Source organism: Phocoena sinus, chromosome 17 (genome assembly GCF_008692025.1).
Source record: "Phocoena sinus isolate mPhoSin1 chromosome 17, mPhoSin1.pri, whole genome shotgun sequence".
NCBI lineage: Eukaryota > Metazoa > Chordata > Mammalia > Artiodactyla > Phocoenidae > Phocoena > Phocoena sinus.
In genome coordinates, this window is record NC_045779.1 from 10,624,720 (window position 1) to 10,641,085 (window position 16,366).

A 16,366-nucleotide genomic window follows, 5' to 3' on the forward strand; every position below is an offset into this window, starting at 1 on the left:
TTGTTCTATGGAGCCACAGTATACAAAGTAATAAAGAACATTTATGGATGATTAAATATTGAAGTGAAGTTGAAGCATTTAATCTACTGCAAAACTCATTTAATGCAAACGTACCCTGGCAATATAGATATTATTGATATTATACTTGAAGGGAACATTTTCATCCAGTGTATCTCATGGAAATTTAATTTCCTTCTTCTCTGAGAACTTGGAATTTGTTAGACTGTGTCCATTTCTAGCACAAATTTCCATTAGTACATAAAGTGTATTCTTACATATTAGAGAAGAATTTGTGACTTTAAAAAAATCCCACAGTGTCAAATCTATTGCTGCGAAGGCACATTTACTACGACACTTGCAAATCACAATATGTATGAAGAAACTTAAAAAAAGCTACTTTAAGTTAATCATTATGTTGATTTTGATGTCAATTTCATGCCACCATGCAGTTTCTTTCTTTTTTTTGATGAGTTTTGTGACAAAGTACAGACTGGACTGATCTCAGATCAAACAGAAATTGGCACTTTTAAAACAAACAAAGCAATTACATTTGAAGAAATTAAAAACAAATAGATGAGCTAAGGACATTTAGGTTAGCTTTGAAAGATTTCTTTTCTTTCCTTTTAGCTTCTTTAAGATTTTACTTTGTACCTAAATAAAACATCAGAGTCTGGATACTGAATACCAAACAAAAAGCGGTTGTAGTTTAGTTCTAAGGGCTTATCATCAATTATTTCTGAATCAAAATAAGTTAAAAATACAACCAACAATTGCTTTATCTCAACTATTGCCAAAAATCGGCCTGGACATTTGCTGACTCCAAATCCAAATGGCATGTGGTAATACTTCAACTTTTTCCCTCTTTTAAAAAAGGTGGTTTTCTTCTTACCACTTTCTGTAAAACGATCAAATCTAAACTCCTGTAAAGAAGAAAACAGAGTGTTAAAATCAAAAATTTCCATGAAATAGTTTGAGTTCAGGTTCACACAGTTGCCAGCTCTCCCTGCCCATCTTTTTTTTTTTTTTTTTTTTTTTTTTGAGTTACACGGGCCTCTCACTGTTGTGGCCTCTTCCGTTGAGGAGCACAGGCTCCGGACGTGCAGGCTCAGTGGCCATGGCTCACGGGCCCAGCCGCTCTGCGGCATGTGGGATCTTCCCGGACCGGGGCACGAACCCGTGTCCCCTGCATTGCCAGGTGGACCCTCAACCACTGCGCCACCAGGGAAGCCCCTCCCTGCCCATCTTAAAAGGCTTCTTTTAACCCAGCAAACACCAGGAAGTAAAACTTAACTAAGTGCAAATCATGTATGAACTTTCAAAAAACCCCAGTGTTATTAGAAAATTACTTCTCCCATATCAAACAAGTACAAACTTTTCTATATGACTTTTCTTCACATTTCTCTCCTATACTGAGTTTCCTAAGTATAGAGGCAGTATTTCTGTTTTTGTTCTCTAAGGTGGGTCTCCACATACGGGCACTTGAAATACCAATGTTGGGTAGAGGGAAGGGCTCCTGCAGAGCTACCATGGTTAGCGGACAGTGAATCCTACTGGCCCCAGAGGCTGCCTACCTAAGGATCACTCGTGTGCCCTTCTCTATCCCTTCCCATCAGCTACTGATGGATGAGAAGGATGAGTTTGGGATTTAGTGTTGGGATGAAATAAATATTAAATAATAAGATTCACATTAGGCACTAGAGAAGAACTAAGCCACAAAATCGGTCTGGCTTGTGTTTTGATGTTGTATCGACTTTCTCCTATGACAGCTCTATTTAGAATGAGTGTTCTTTGGGTTAACTCTCTTGGTTTCTGAGATGTTTTCACAAGTAAGTTATAGTACTTGTTCCAGAAAATTACGGGACTGGTTTATGGAGGGTGTTGGGTCCTCCATCTTAATATACTCTCGTGTGAGTCTCTGAGAGGACACTGAAGGACCTTATCTTAGCCCATGGTGAATTAAACCATTGATTACATTAACGCACATGGCACGCATGACAATGACCAAGTCTTTCCCGTACGCGGTGCTCATTAGCATTAGACCTGCTCAGCTCACAGCTTTGCTATGAGCTATGAAGCCAAAGGCAAAGAAGCAGGTCAGACTGAAAGCATTTAGTTTATAGCGAAAACCCTACAGTTCACGTATAGATACTGAATCCGTCACAGATGATCTGATTTTCTCACTCAATGCCAGTATTCATGTCAGCAAAATCATTTCCTTTAAAAGTATTGGTTTTATCCCCACTTACCTAGGATACTGATGTTGATAAATATTCAAGCTTAGAGAACACATTTTGTGTGGTTTCTATTCCACCCCCTAAACTTGCAAGTTGATGAAATCATAATGGCAAAATTAATCTGCAACAGAGTGCAAATATATTTTCCCACAGATGGTTCTGGGATGTATCTGGATAGGATCTAACCAGTGCTAACCTAAAAGTATCTGTCCATCCTTGTAGTAAGGATAAGGACATTCTCTGTGGACATCCACTTTGTTACTGGAGATAGGATGGCTATACGGTACTCTCTCCCAGTAAATCTTTTTCCATTCCTGGGGCCCAAGCCTGCTTGCCTGGGTTCAGTACAGGTGCTTCCTCCTTCTTACTGACCCATCTGAGGAGACCAGCGCTCTTCCCAAGAGCTCCTTCCCTAGGCCAAACCAGTCGATGTCAATTGTGCCACGAAATGGTTTTCTATTCTGAAACGCTCTCCCTGTGGTCAGTCCTATGGTTTAAGCCAGAACATGCAAAAGGAAAACTTGGCTTGTATGACTTCATAGTGTACTGATATCATAAATAAACCAGAGACTGTCATGGCTTTTCTGTATTTCCTCGTGCATGTGAATAGGCAGCTGAGAAGTCACACTGACCAGCAAAGAATGCTGAAGTGCTCTCCCAGCCCTGCCATGTTCAGTGAGCGTACGTTCAATTCCCCCAAACATCTAGTCAACCAGTAAGGTCACTCCTCTAGCTTTCCATCACCTTCCATTCGATTTCCTCACAATAAATATCATAGAAATTCCTATTTAGTTGTTTATATTATGAAACAAGAAGGGAAAAGGCCAACTTCTTTTGCTCTGTGGCTACCATTAAGCTCAAAGGGCATATGGGCATAAATAGCTTTTTGAGTCAAAATTTCTGCTCAGTTTGTTTTCCGTTGCCAGGACATGGAGAACCCAAGCAGGAGCCAATTTTAGGAAGGGCTTGTGGCAGCTGCTAAGAATATAGTCTGGTTTTAGAAAAAAAGAAGGGGTGTAATAGTCTCACCCCAGAAATTCTGGGGCCACAGTGACATAGAACAAAAAGTTAGAAGGCTCAAGATGCTTTGATTTTTGATCTGGAACAACTTGAATACAGGATTTGTCATGTTGCAGTGACCATAATAGCTGGGTGCTTCACGATTAAAAAGGGTCAATTAAATGCAATATTATTCAATGGATAAGAATAGAGGAATCATAAGAGAAAAGCATGAGACACTGAAATTCCCCATCACTCCTCTACTGACTGTTGTGGTTGTTCCTCAACATCTTCCTTCTGCATGAGATCTCTCGAGGCACCAATTGTGGTAATCACATTGCTCTGGCCTCTCACTGATTTAGGAGAGGGTGTATGAACCCGTCTCTCGGTGCTACAGGGGAGGAGTGTATGGGGCCATCTGGGAGAAGTTCCCTTCTTGTGAAGAAAGAAAAACACGACAAAATGGTCCATCACTCTTCCTCCTCTAGACCTGGTTATATGTGAATATGATGCCTGCAAGGCTGCAGCTATGCTGTCACCAGGCTGAAGCTAGCCCTCAGGAGATGGCAAGCCAAGAAATCCCAGGAGATGGGAGGTGTCACACTGCCTTATTTATCTCCATATTTTCAAATCCCCACCAGAGTGCTGTGCACAGTGAGTTTCCATATATGTCTGTTGAATTAGTGAATAAATACATGACAATATATTTTAAAAGCAATCTTCAAACTTTTGAAGAAAACAGAGATATTGAATGAATAAATAAAGATGGAGAGAATGAAGAGTAGATGAATATTCAAAAAGAAAATATTTACAAATAGAAAATGGTATAATATTTAGCACTAGAAATAAAGATTGGGTAGATGATACAATTTCCTGGATAGAGAAGAATTTTGGGTATAAGTGACTGAGGAACACTGCGTACCACCCTAATCTGTGTCCTCCAAATTTTATGTTTAGTTCAGTTCAACAGCTTGTTTTTAGCACTTCCTGTATGTGCAGCATTGAAGTTCAGTGGTTGCTCAGTTTATGTTTGTATCCTTGAAATGTACTAAATGGCACAATCTCTATTCCAGTTTGAGAGACAGACAAAAAATTATTGAGAGTATTTCCACATTTGTCATGACTAGTATATTCTAATAATAGTGGAAATAATCAAAAGAATGTTGATACAACAATTTTTATAGTGATTTAGAATTTTTTCAAGGGCTTTCAAATTTATCACTTTATAATCCTTACACCTCCGAGAAGTAGGCTGGGCAGACTTGCATGAGGTGAAATAAGGTTTTTCATCTTCAGAGCCTTGGCGGGGGGTTGGGGGTACGTCAAAGGCTTTGTAATTACTTTGTTGTTTCCCTGTGTCCTTACTTTAGGAGGCTATGTGGTTAAGGTAATGCGTTACCATCTTAAATGTTGGCTGTTTCTTCCCTATGGCCCAGCCCTTTATACCTCAGCACCTCCATAGAAAAATCAACCAATAGATCTGGTCTTCTCCATAGCTCTATTTTTGGATGCTGCATTTTGGCAGAAAAGTAATCATCACCATTTACTGATTACTTGAGAGCCAGTGGCTAGAATTCTGGCTGACAACTGACAAATTTGAAGAAGCCTTCATAAAATTTTTTAAAAGTATCCATTCCTAGTTAATTAAGAGATCATCTAGATTTTCTTGGGTAGCATTTAGACCGATACAGAAAGAAGAAAAGAGAATTGGGAACATGTGTTTCCTTTTGCTCTCTCTCATTGTTTTAATTTCACGTGCCAATTTTCTTTTCCACATCAGCACGTGCCACCTGACTGGCTAACATTACAATAAGCTAAGGAACCCATATTCAGGAAAAGAATAATTCTTAACACAGCTTACGTGTTGGTAGCTTATAGGCCCAATTAGGTTCCCGAACATTTTTTGTTTAGCCTACATTGTGTTTTAAACTTAATTTCTCCAAACATTTAAAAATTCTAAGCTTCACCCAGAAATCTGAAGTTTAAAAAAAATAATAAAAATGACTTGGTCACATCAGGTCTACATGCTTGTTAAGGACTGAGGGTTGGTTCCAAAGCAGTCACATGGTCTCCCTTAGATGCCTCCTGGGCTGTCCTTTCACCAGAGTTCTTACCACTCCTGATAGTATTGCTATATTTACACACAAGCCACCTCATCTACTGGATCTAATTAGGCCCAGTACACATTTGAATGTGCGATATCTGTAGTGATTTAACATTTCAACTGAAGTATATTTTCACTTTCAGAACCTTCATCCATCTCAGCACCTCCTATTTATTTCCTTCTATGGGTACTCTCCTGCATGCCAGGCACTGAGAATTCAGAGAAGGTAAGGACAAGGTCTCTCCCCTCCTGGAACTTACAGTATATGGACGCACAGGCAAACAAGTAATTGCAAAATACCGTGGGGTGTGCCCCATAACAAAGGTACACCCAGGCCACGGAGTGAGCAGTGGCAGATTCTCTGAGGAATGAGGTGGGAATCAGGGACAAAGAAGAGGTGATTAAAGGGGATTATTGTGGAGTCATCTGGAGTCTCTCGGTGGACAAGAGAGGCATTCAACAATAGAGAGATGGGTGAAGGAAGATATAACCTGTTTCTAGAATGAAATATTCTAGGGTCTCTTGGGCTTGAACATCCTGAAACCATGCCTCATTGGGTTGGGGGGAACCAATGTTCCACTAAGGCACCTCAGGTTCCATGTCCTCTGAGACTAACTATACTTATATCTGGAGTTGGTCTTCCTCATGATTTTAGCCTAAGAGCTATTGGCTACTTTCTATATCTAAGGGCTGGTCTTCTCATTCAAGATCTGGAGGGTACAAAAGTCAGGCAGTGAGGAGTATGAACTTCGGATGAGCTCCTGGGATAGTGCTGTACGTGACAAAGGCCAAGGATGGAATTTTCCAGAACTTTCTTCTCTTTTCTTACTGTGAGTGCATGATTGTTTTGGGATGGGCATCTTTTACACGAGCATCTATAGCATCTACTTACTGCCATCCTAAGTTATTAAGAACAAAAGGAATCAATCCATAAGCCTGAGAGTGGTAAGTGCTCAGTAAATGTTTATAGAATGAATGATTACATAAGGCCTTGCCAAATCATATAAAATTGGTTCTGAACTATACCATTTTTTTTCTGTGCCGATAACTATCAGCATTCCGCAACTAATTTCAAGGAAACAATACCACAGCAAAAATTAGCTAGTTGATTTGAACATTAGTCAGGCATAGTTGGCTAATGTTAAGTCTAGTAGATAATAGAGAATGCTCTTCAACTCAAGCTAGAGCTGCCCTAATGATGCTAAGTCAGAGTTCACAATACTGCAATTTTGTTCTTCCCACGGATTCAGTATGAGGCAAACCCGTCTGACTACTATTTATTATGTAAAGTTTGGGCATTGATATTTAGCATGCCACAGGAAAAGTATAAATCGACACACTTGCAAATGTTTAGCTTTGATATTTAAATTCCTAGAAGTCTAACTCATTGTCTTTTCCATCACGGCGGCAGGGTTGGGGATAGAGAACAGGAGGATCCCTAAGACCTTAACAACAGTGGTGATTTGGTAAACATTTATTATTTTTTGAGAACTTTAATGTTGATTTTACTATTGTGACATGAATAATAAACTTCATGACTAGCAGGATAATCACATAATAAAAATACTAAGCAGAAATTAAATTGAAAATTGTAGATAGAAATGAAATGTTTTAAATTTTAAAATATTTTTCAAATATTAGCTATTTACTTGCTTTACTTATTGACCACCTAGTTCCGTGTGGAATTTCTTTTTTTCTTTTTTTTTTTGATATTTACAAACATGGAGATGAAGCCTGTTGTCTGCAAAAATGTTCATTCACTCACCAATACCCTACTTCTGATCTGCTATCATTATTCACATAACACCTCTTCTGAAATACACAGAAACCATATGTACATTCTCCCCTCACTTAAACAATTTTGCCTTTGCTGATGAAATAAATGCTAATTATCTCATTGTATTTGAAGTCTGCCCTTTTCTTATTCATTTCCAAAATTCAACAAGATTTTAATCCAGCCTGGCTGAAAAACATCTTAGAAACGGGGTTTAAAAGTGGTTCAGCTCTAAACTGCTCAAAAAGAGCACAGAAGTTTCCCTTTGAAAAATGGCATTTTATATACAAAAACCACTGCAGCAACAACGTGACTTCCTGAGAAGCACAGAAGATGACTCTGCTCGATTTGCATGCAGGTGGTGAACCTCTGAAGTGGTATTAAGGGATGAGCCAAGGTGGATTAATTTCCAGTCTTTGATATTCATTAACTCCAGCTTCAGAAAAAAATACGAGGAGATGACACAATTACCCTCAGAGCTTTACCTGTGAGCAGCAGCTTTACAATCTCAAGTTCATAATGCCATCCTAATCGATCAAGAAGGGGCACATACCTTTAGTAAGAGGTGAAAAAGTAGATGAGCTTAACTCTGGCAAGGACGGTATCTGACTCTGGGACAGTCAACCCCACTCTGGAAACACTTAGCAGAAGAGTCATTATTTATTCTCTAAGCCACCTGTCAATAGCTAGCCCTCCATGGGTTTTAATAATTCTCTGGCAAGCAAAACTTAATTTAGGCCTAAAGTGAATAGTGTCCATCAAGGTATCAACGTTCATTTCATTTGAGGGAACTGGAGTTTAGTCTCATCGCTGTATTTCTCTTTATAGATCATGAAACCTTTGAAAGAGAGATCCTTAAGGAACCTTTCAGTAAACAGGAAAATGTTCCCATTGGAAGGAAAAACAGGAGTCATTAAGCTCTCTCAAATTCTTTCTGGAACAAGATAGTAAGAGAAAGAGAGATCACGAGGGAGAGGAATGTGCGTGCAGTATCTAAGAGGGAGCAATACCGGCTTGATGTTTATTTACCTCTGGAGCTTCAAAGATTTCAGGGTCATAATGTAAGACGGGAGGAAAGATGCCTACAAAGTCTCCCTTTCGCAGACAGCAGTCCTGGCTCTCTAAGCGTAGTGTCAAGTCCTCTTGAACGACACGAAAGATGCCAGAAAAGGAGCATAGTCGCAAGACCTCAAGAATGGTGCTTTCTGAAAGAAACAAGCAAGCAACGTTTTATTAAAATGTGACTGCTCCTGAAAAGTGCTCTCAATTTGCCATTAAAGCGCATAAACAATAGCTGTGATTGACAGGGAAATCCTTTCCCAATCAGATCCATTGAGCACCAGGAAGGAGCCAATGGGGGCTCTGAATGGGAGTGAGGAGGGGAGGGATGAGACAGCTGTAGCCCAGCCCCCAAAGCTCCGGGCATTTCACAGGCAGGAGACAACAGCGCTGTACTGGGGCAGAAAGTCATTAATCAGGAACTTTGTAGGCAGGAATGATCTGCAAGAGAGGAAGTCTGTGTTGGGGCATACACACTGGAAATTAAAACCGTATCCCAGTTAAAGTACACCACTGGTGGGTTATTTCACCAACCTTCGGAACAGTGATGCCTTCAAAGCCAGGCTTAGGCATTTACTAACCACTTAGGCAGTTAATAGTAAAGTCATTGTAGTAGTGCTTTCTGAGATAGCTTAACACTTAATTTCTTTTATGCTGGCTGTAAATAAAATGTGAGTCAGCATTTGCTGGAAAAATTTCAAAGGGAAAATACTTTAATAGGAATCCGAAGAAAACCATATTTCCCCCAGCATCCAGGGAAAATAACAGCCACCATCATAACCTGGAAGATTCCAGAAGCTGAATGTCCTTGCTTTCCCAGTGGCCTTCACCTTTTGCTCCTAGCACGACAGATTTTATGGCTAATTTCCGGCAATTTATCCTGGCAGTTTGAGGAGGAATTCCTTTGGGAATAATATGCATAATTTGCATAAATCATTCTGATAGCATGCATATCAGCATGTAGCTCCTGTCTAGGTCTGCATCTTTGCCTTCATAATCAAAACTGACTATGTTTTCACCAGCGTGAATGGGTCTTAGAATAAAAAGCTTGATTCTCTCTAATCAGCAATGCGAAAAAAGAGCTCCAAATTGAGCGTTCTTTCCCCCTTCACATGGTAACAAATGGTTGTATTTATGGCTTGCAATTTAGAATCTCTCTCTCTCTCTCTCTCACACACACACACACACACACACACACACACAGGCCAGTTTCTTAGTGTTCAGCAAAGGTCTGAAATGTAGAATAACCAATTATTAGATTATAGAGGCGGGCAGGTCAGTGAGGGCTTGCGTCAGGCAAAAAATAAAAATAAATGCTATTTCCCCCAAATTGAAATCTATGCACAGCTTGCACAGGGCTATCAAGTAGCTTTGGGGACCTTCTCCCAGGAGGTTTCTCCCTAAGCATTCATTTGTCTAAAGAAATGAGGCTGCGGTCAGCTCTGTGTGGCCAGTGTGGTGATTCGATATGACGTACAGTGAGGCTGTGCATATTCTTTTGGACTGCCTTCGTTATTATAATCAGGCAGTCAAATCGGTTTGTTGGTGACAGGGCCAGAAAAGAACTTTGGTTTTGGAACATGGACTCCACTGCAGATAGCCACAAGGCACCTGACACGACGGATTTCAGCTGGCAGGACACCAGCGACCAACATTTCTATGGTGAAAAGCAAGGGTCAGCTTCCCACGTACTGCTGCTGGCTCATGTTGAATCAACAGCAGCATAACATCATTTTAGCTTGTGGTGTGAAATGCTAGCTGACATATGCAGCAGTGCTGTGCACCCACCAGGTCCAGGAGGGGTGTGGGAAGAAGAAATACAAAAGCAAAATAATTGTGGGGTGGCCACTGTGACAGGGCAGGCATCCGAATAACACGGTCACATCCCATTGGCTGACGTGCTCGCGGGAAGGGTGGCAGCTTGCGCCCACTGCGGTATCACAAATGACAATTGGGCAAGCGTATCTTATGCAGAAGCTAATCACAATAATGGAGCACAAAGTGTGGCTTAGCGGTCAGGTCATAAATGACAAATCTGTTTTACCTTCCAGTACCGGTTATGTGCGCGAGACGAGGTTGGCTCTGGATCGCAGCGATCACGCTGAGAATCATCGGAGGACAAAAGTAATGAGTGGCATTATTATCCACAAAGGAGAGGGGAGCTTCCGTGGCTCTGCGTTACAACGTACAGACACAAAAGCCACAGCCTTGCCGCCAGCTCCAGGAAGAATGCAGGCAGGGCTATATATACGTTGAGAAGAATGACAACTGCACAATAAAAAAAAAATTGCAGCCTCTACTTGTAGTTGTCATAGTTGAGCAGACACCAGCCAGTGCCACTGACAGACCAGCTGGGCCCTGGGAGGCCTTCCATGCTGCACAGTAAATTACCCTGCATGGCGGAGCAACATCTGTTTCTGTGCTAGTGCCGAACAAACAAGGCAATTGAAAACATACCAAGGGATAACCAAGCAACAGATGAACATGACCCGCATTTTTTCCCCCCTTCTCGCACTCGAGGTGCTAAACTTCATTGTGCAAGCACTCCACGAAAGAGAGGCCAGGTTGGTTTGATAAGGTGTTGTCAGAGAGATTTTACATATTTCCAAAACGGAAAGAAAAACCCGATAGTATTGTTATTCTTAGAATCTTCTTTCCCCCTTCTATCTTCATTTCTTTTATACCGAAGCTAGCACTCAGTTCTCAATTCGCTCTAGAATTTAAAAAAAAAAAAATAACTTTCCATACACTTATAAATATTCAGTCTTTAAACCTAATTTGCTATACTTAGTTCACATGCCTTCAAGCATTTGTCTTCCAATTTCCACTGAATAAATGCGTACTAATGAGAACTAGAGCAAGCTGCTGAGGCAAAGCTGGGTGACTTGGGTCTGGCCTGCCACCAGCTTGTGATAGGCGGGCAAATTGAGTTAAAATGAAAAGTCTTGTCAGCTGAAATTCAACATGGTAGCCAAACAGCAAGCTGTCAATCATTCCAGCCAAAACAAGGGACTGCAGGTAATAAAAGGTCATTGTGATCATTAGTGCACTTGGCTTTCATATGCAAGTTAATTTTAATTAAACATGATCTCTATCTGTAAATGTTTTATAAAACTTGGGCATAATGGGTTGTTAATTTATACTTACATTTAGCAGGTAATAGGACCCTCTACTTACTAAACGCATTGTAGAAAAATGGCTATCAAGAATGCAAATATTTGGGGGGTAATTTACACCAGGCACTGCAAGGTGCCAACAATTGCAATTGTGATTAAGGCTGCCTGTGTTTTATTAAGAAGTGAACTTTACTGACTAGTATCACCAGGGAACTGGATTACAGAATTCCCACAGTGAACTTACAATTCAAAGCCTGCCCGGTCTTCTTCACTTGGCTAGGGAGATTTGTCTCTCTTTGCAGGATATAAAAATATTCTGATTAAGTATCCCTTCTAAGCAAAAAGCTGCGGAGTGTGTTGAGGTAAGATGCTTTATAATGTGACGGGGAAGGAATATGGCGAAGGAGAGGAAATGCTGGTAGAAAAAGTAATATATACGCTTTCTCTTCTGCCCTCATAGCTCAATGCTGGCTGTACTAATTGACAGATGACTCTCATTTGCAGATTTAAAGAGCTGAAGCCGTTCACGACAATCAATAATGCATGTTACAACGCAACCACAAATAAGCACATCCAAATTTCTGCCTCACACTTAGGCCATGTCTGGATATGTGGAATGAATGTACTGTGACATGGCCAGACTGTTAATTTGGGTCATCTTAATGACTGGTGCAGACCGTCACACCATCTGATTAGCCACGGTGATCAGTGGATAGCGGCAGTGGCTGCAGTGAAATGAGCAGGCAGACCCTGCTGCGGTCGACCGGGGCCGAACACGCCGATGGTCTGAAAAAGGAAGGCGGACAGGAAAGGGAAAGGGGGCTCTGGAGGTAGTGTGCGCTCGAAGGGTGAGGGTGAGGAAACAGAGTGAGCCTCCAGATGTGTAGGCGAGTTTTTACAAAACCACTTTCGAGACAGGTGAGAAGGTAAATAAGGCACTGTTGTCATCAGACAATTTGAAGCCAAATAACTACTTTTTGGCTCAACAATTGTGTATTTTAAGTAAAGTTAAAAACAAATCTGAATTGGTACGAATGCCTACTTTCCCTCTGCACTGCGGGCACGGCTTCTGGTTTACTGCGAAAATACGCAAATGTAAGTTCAACGCGCACAGCGTCAATAAATGTACTATTAAGGAATTTCTCTGCTCAGGGCACTGGGCCACTGCTGTCGGTGGAGAAAGAGAACAGAGAATCTGGATTTGGCCTTCACACACGCTACAATCTAGGTGTTAAGTCGGAAGGTACATATACACAGGAATGCTCTCCAGGATCCCAGTGAAGAATACTGTTCAATGTTTGATTGGATAACTCCAATGATGGCATTCAGAAAGTCCATTTTAGTAGCAAGTTATTTTTCGTACTGAGCTGAATTTTCCTCCCTTCAATTTCCACCCTTTAGAAGACACAAAGGCTAAAAAATTGAATCTCTCTTCCACATAACAGCCCTTTAAAAATATTTAAAGACAACTATCAGGTCACTTTTTAATTGTCCATCAGAGATGATATGGCCTTTAGTCTTCAATTCAATCAGTCAATATGCCTCTTAAAATGTGGCAGAGCTGGGTGTGCTATTTCAGTTGGAAAAGGAGAGAGGAACTACTTTCTCTGCCCTAGATACCACACTTCTATTAATATTTTGTTGGAAGCAGACGAGCAACAGATTTTTGAAGTAATATCTCTCCGTGGACTTGCGTTAAGCTTTCTGATATCCTACAGGTGATCAGCTCTGACGGCTCATTGCAATCACCGAGGTGGTTTAAAGAAAATAAATGTTCCAGAACCGGCCAATAGCATCAGAACCACTGCATGCATTAACTAAAACCTTTAAATTAGTGGTTTTGGACCTTGGTTGCACATCAGAGTCGCCTTGGAAGCTTCTAACGCCATCAGCCTGCACCCCAGACCAATGAAATCAGAACCTCTGGGGGTGGGACAAGGTTTGAGTACTTTTTAAAGCTCCTGAGATGATTCCAATGAGCAACGGAGGTTGAGAACCACCCTCTTCTGCTGGGCCACACATTTCCTCATTCTATTCTTACGCAGTTGATTTTTAGACCTAAGTACAATAATTTGAGTTCTTATTAAATTTCCCTTTCAATCCTTTCAACTCCTGTTGCTGCCGTTCATTACATTATCTAGCCCTCTTTGTTCTGTGCTGAGCTGAAAATCTGACAAACATCCAAATTAGTATTTTTCACTTTTTAACCAATGTCTCCTTACGTTACATATAAAAATCTCACTACCTGGTTTCTGGTGTACGCTTTGGGGGAGATACCTCTCTCTCCTCCTCCAGTTAGAAATTTCTAACATGAAGTAGAATTTTTACCTCCTGTATATCCCCACTGGAAGAGAGGATTTTGTTAAACTTTACTACTGCTGTCTAAATTAGAGACACTTTTAATTTTTCAAATACACAATTATTTTATAATATTGAATGAGCTTTTTCAAAATAACACCCACAGTTATGACAAATACATCACACTAAGACGTTAATAGTAAGGCAAACTGTGTGTGTGTGTGTGTGTGAGGGGGGATACACTGGAACTCTCTTTGTAACTTTTCTGTAAAACTATTCTAAATAAAAAGTTTATTTAAAAAAACCCTCAAAATTCTGATGTGAACCTCTAGCCCCAACCTCACCCTCAAACCCAACTGCATTTGAGAATTTGTGATATATATCCTTGTAAATATAATGGGCAAGGTCTCTGGTACATTTCTAGGGCATTTTCCCCTGAGTTGACAACAGTTATACGTTAGCGCTGAAGTTAGGTAGAGCCAGCATCAATTTCCGGCTCTGCCACTATCTAGTTGTATGATTTGGGTTGGTTAACTAATCTTTCTGCACCTTGTTACCCAACAATTAAATGAAGATAATAATACTTGAGGATTAGATAAGCTATACTTGTACTTACATATATATATATATATATATATATATATATAAAAGCTGTACTTGATCATTAAATAAGCTAATAAAAGCCTGATACATAGTAAAATAATAATTATGAATATTAGCATAATGTCTCATCCTGAAATTAAGAATACAGTTAACACTATACCATCTAGCCCACATTTTCTGATCTCATCATGTGCATATCACAGCTGGCGTTGATGAATCAAGATACAAAGAACTCCTCTCCCCTCTCTGTTTGGACAATGAAAAAAGACTCCAAAAATTCTGGTATCAGATAGGTTTGAGGGGAAAAGCGTGAGTGTGGCCAGAAAGCCCAAGTTAAAATCCTGCTGCTCTCTTTTACCTCCATGACCTTATTAGCCAAGTTATTTAGCACCCTGAGAATTTTCTCATCTGTAAAAATAATGACAAAATAAGAGTTCCCCCAGTCCCCCAGTATCTTAAAGAAGATCATATGAAACAATAGAAGTCCATAAAATTGCTGTGAAATATTGAAGTCATGAATATATTTAACATGAACTATGTCTAATGATAATACCAGCTTGGTTCGTAAATAATTGAAAATAAAGAAAACAACATAAACGTCATAGGGATGCCACTGAGGTTAAACATCATCTTGGTGATAACAATAGACAACATTTACTGAACCCATACTTTTTAAGTTATTTAAATACATTTTTCAGGTAAATCTTGAAGTAAGAAGTAGTACTCAATGAGATTATTTGCTATCCATTTATCAAAACTTCAATTTTGAGAACTTTCTCTTCTCACATTATCTTTTTCTCTTATATTCTCTCTGAATCAACTTCTCTACTTTTCTTTTTCCTGTATTGGAAACCTGTAGTTCTAAGTCCTACCTCTACCCCAGGTTCTTCTTTCCGGGAAAACAAAAACATTCTTACTTTTCTTTTAGAGTTTCTCAAACTTTCATTCTATCAGCAACTTTTCCTATGGAAATTTAGGCCCCAAGTAACAGTTATCTGAACCCCACTATATATACTATCTTATTCTAAATTTATATTTAATTGTAGAGACCTCTACTAAACACTGATATTCAATTTTAGTGAGGACCTGGTAAGCAAAATCTTTATAACAAGTTCCATATCTAAAACAATATAGTTGTGTTTTTCTTTATCTAAAAGAAAGGGGTATAATGGTTGTAAAGAAAGATGCTCAGGAGCACTGGAAAAAAGCATAAATCCATCACAGCCTCTTGCAACGGATGATTGCTTTGAATTGCGTTAACAGGCTAGATATTTAAAAGCCCACTTGATGCTACACGTTTTAAGTTTTGCTGATGTTGTGTGTATACTGATGTCAGAGTAAATCTGACACACGCGAGGCCTATAGGATTGGGCCACGAATGTCAATAATATGTGCACGGTGATCACATCACGATAAGCCTATGCCCCCTCGAGCTCTGTCTTCAAGGATCACTCTAAAAAAGAGAAATCATTTTTGTTTAGGAATAACATACTGGTTTCTACAGCATTCTAACTTTCCTTTCCAACTTCGCTTTATTGTCGATGTGCGATGACATGCAAAATCTCTGTAAAAAAAACTCCTTTCCCTTTGTTTGCTCTACCAATATCAAAATTCTCCTTCCTGGTTTAAAAAAAAATGCAGCATTCCTTTCATCCTTGTGAACTTTTTTCTTATAATAATAAAAATTCAAGATATCTTTCTTTAAAGAAATTGTACTTAGAATACATAGAACTCTTTCTTTAAGGAGATGAGATGCACATACACTCATCCCATGCAGTGCATTGCACACATTTAATTCTGCAAATCTTGCCTTTCCTCATATAGTTCATACCCTTTTGATAGAGAAATACTCACGATAGAGCTATGACTAGATGCAGAGGTTATCTGTTGTCTGATTCGTATAAAAATTTGCTTCAATCTGCATTGAAGATGCAATCTGATAGACATTGCTTCAAACTGTCTATCTGGAGAAAGAAAAAAAGTGGACCCTATTATCTAGAAGATTCAATTCTCGTAATGAACAACACTGGCCTCTGCTGGTACCCGAGGTTGTGATGAACGGGGTCTACCTTCTAGACTGCTGAAGGTGCTTCCTGTACTCAGGTGGATCTCCAGGCACTTGGGATTGGTGATGGTCATTTGTTGATGATAAGTGAGCTGTAAATGTCTGAGGGCTCCT

At 39.8% G+C, this 16,366-nt stretch overlaps 1 protein-coding gene across 1 annotated transcript in view; it reads right to left on the minus strand.

The window, feature by feature from the left end:
* Positions 1–464: 464 nt before the first annotated feature.
* LOC116742659 (cytochrome P450 7B1) overlaps positions 465–16,366 on the minus strand; it is a 183,782-nt gene continuing 167,880 nt past the window's right edge. Inside the window, exons 5-6 of the mRNA XM_032610467.1 lie at positions 8,141–8,316; positions 465–920 (exon numbers count right to left, since the gene is read on the minus strand). Of these exons, the coding sequence (XP_032466358.1) occupies positions 633–920; positions 8,141–8,316 (464 nt within the window). The 3' untranslated portion in view covers positions 465–632. The remainder of the gene's footprint in view (positions 921–8,140; positions 8,317–16,366) is intronic.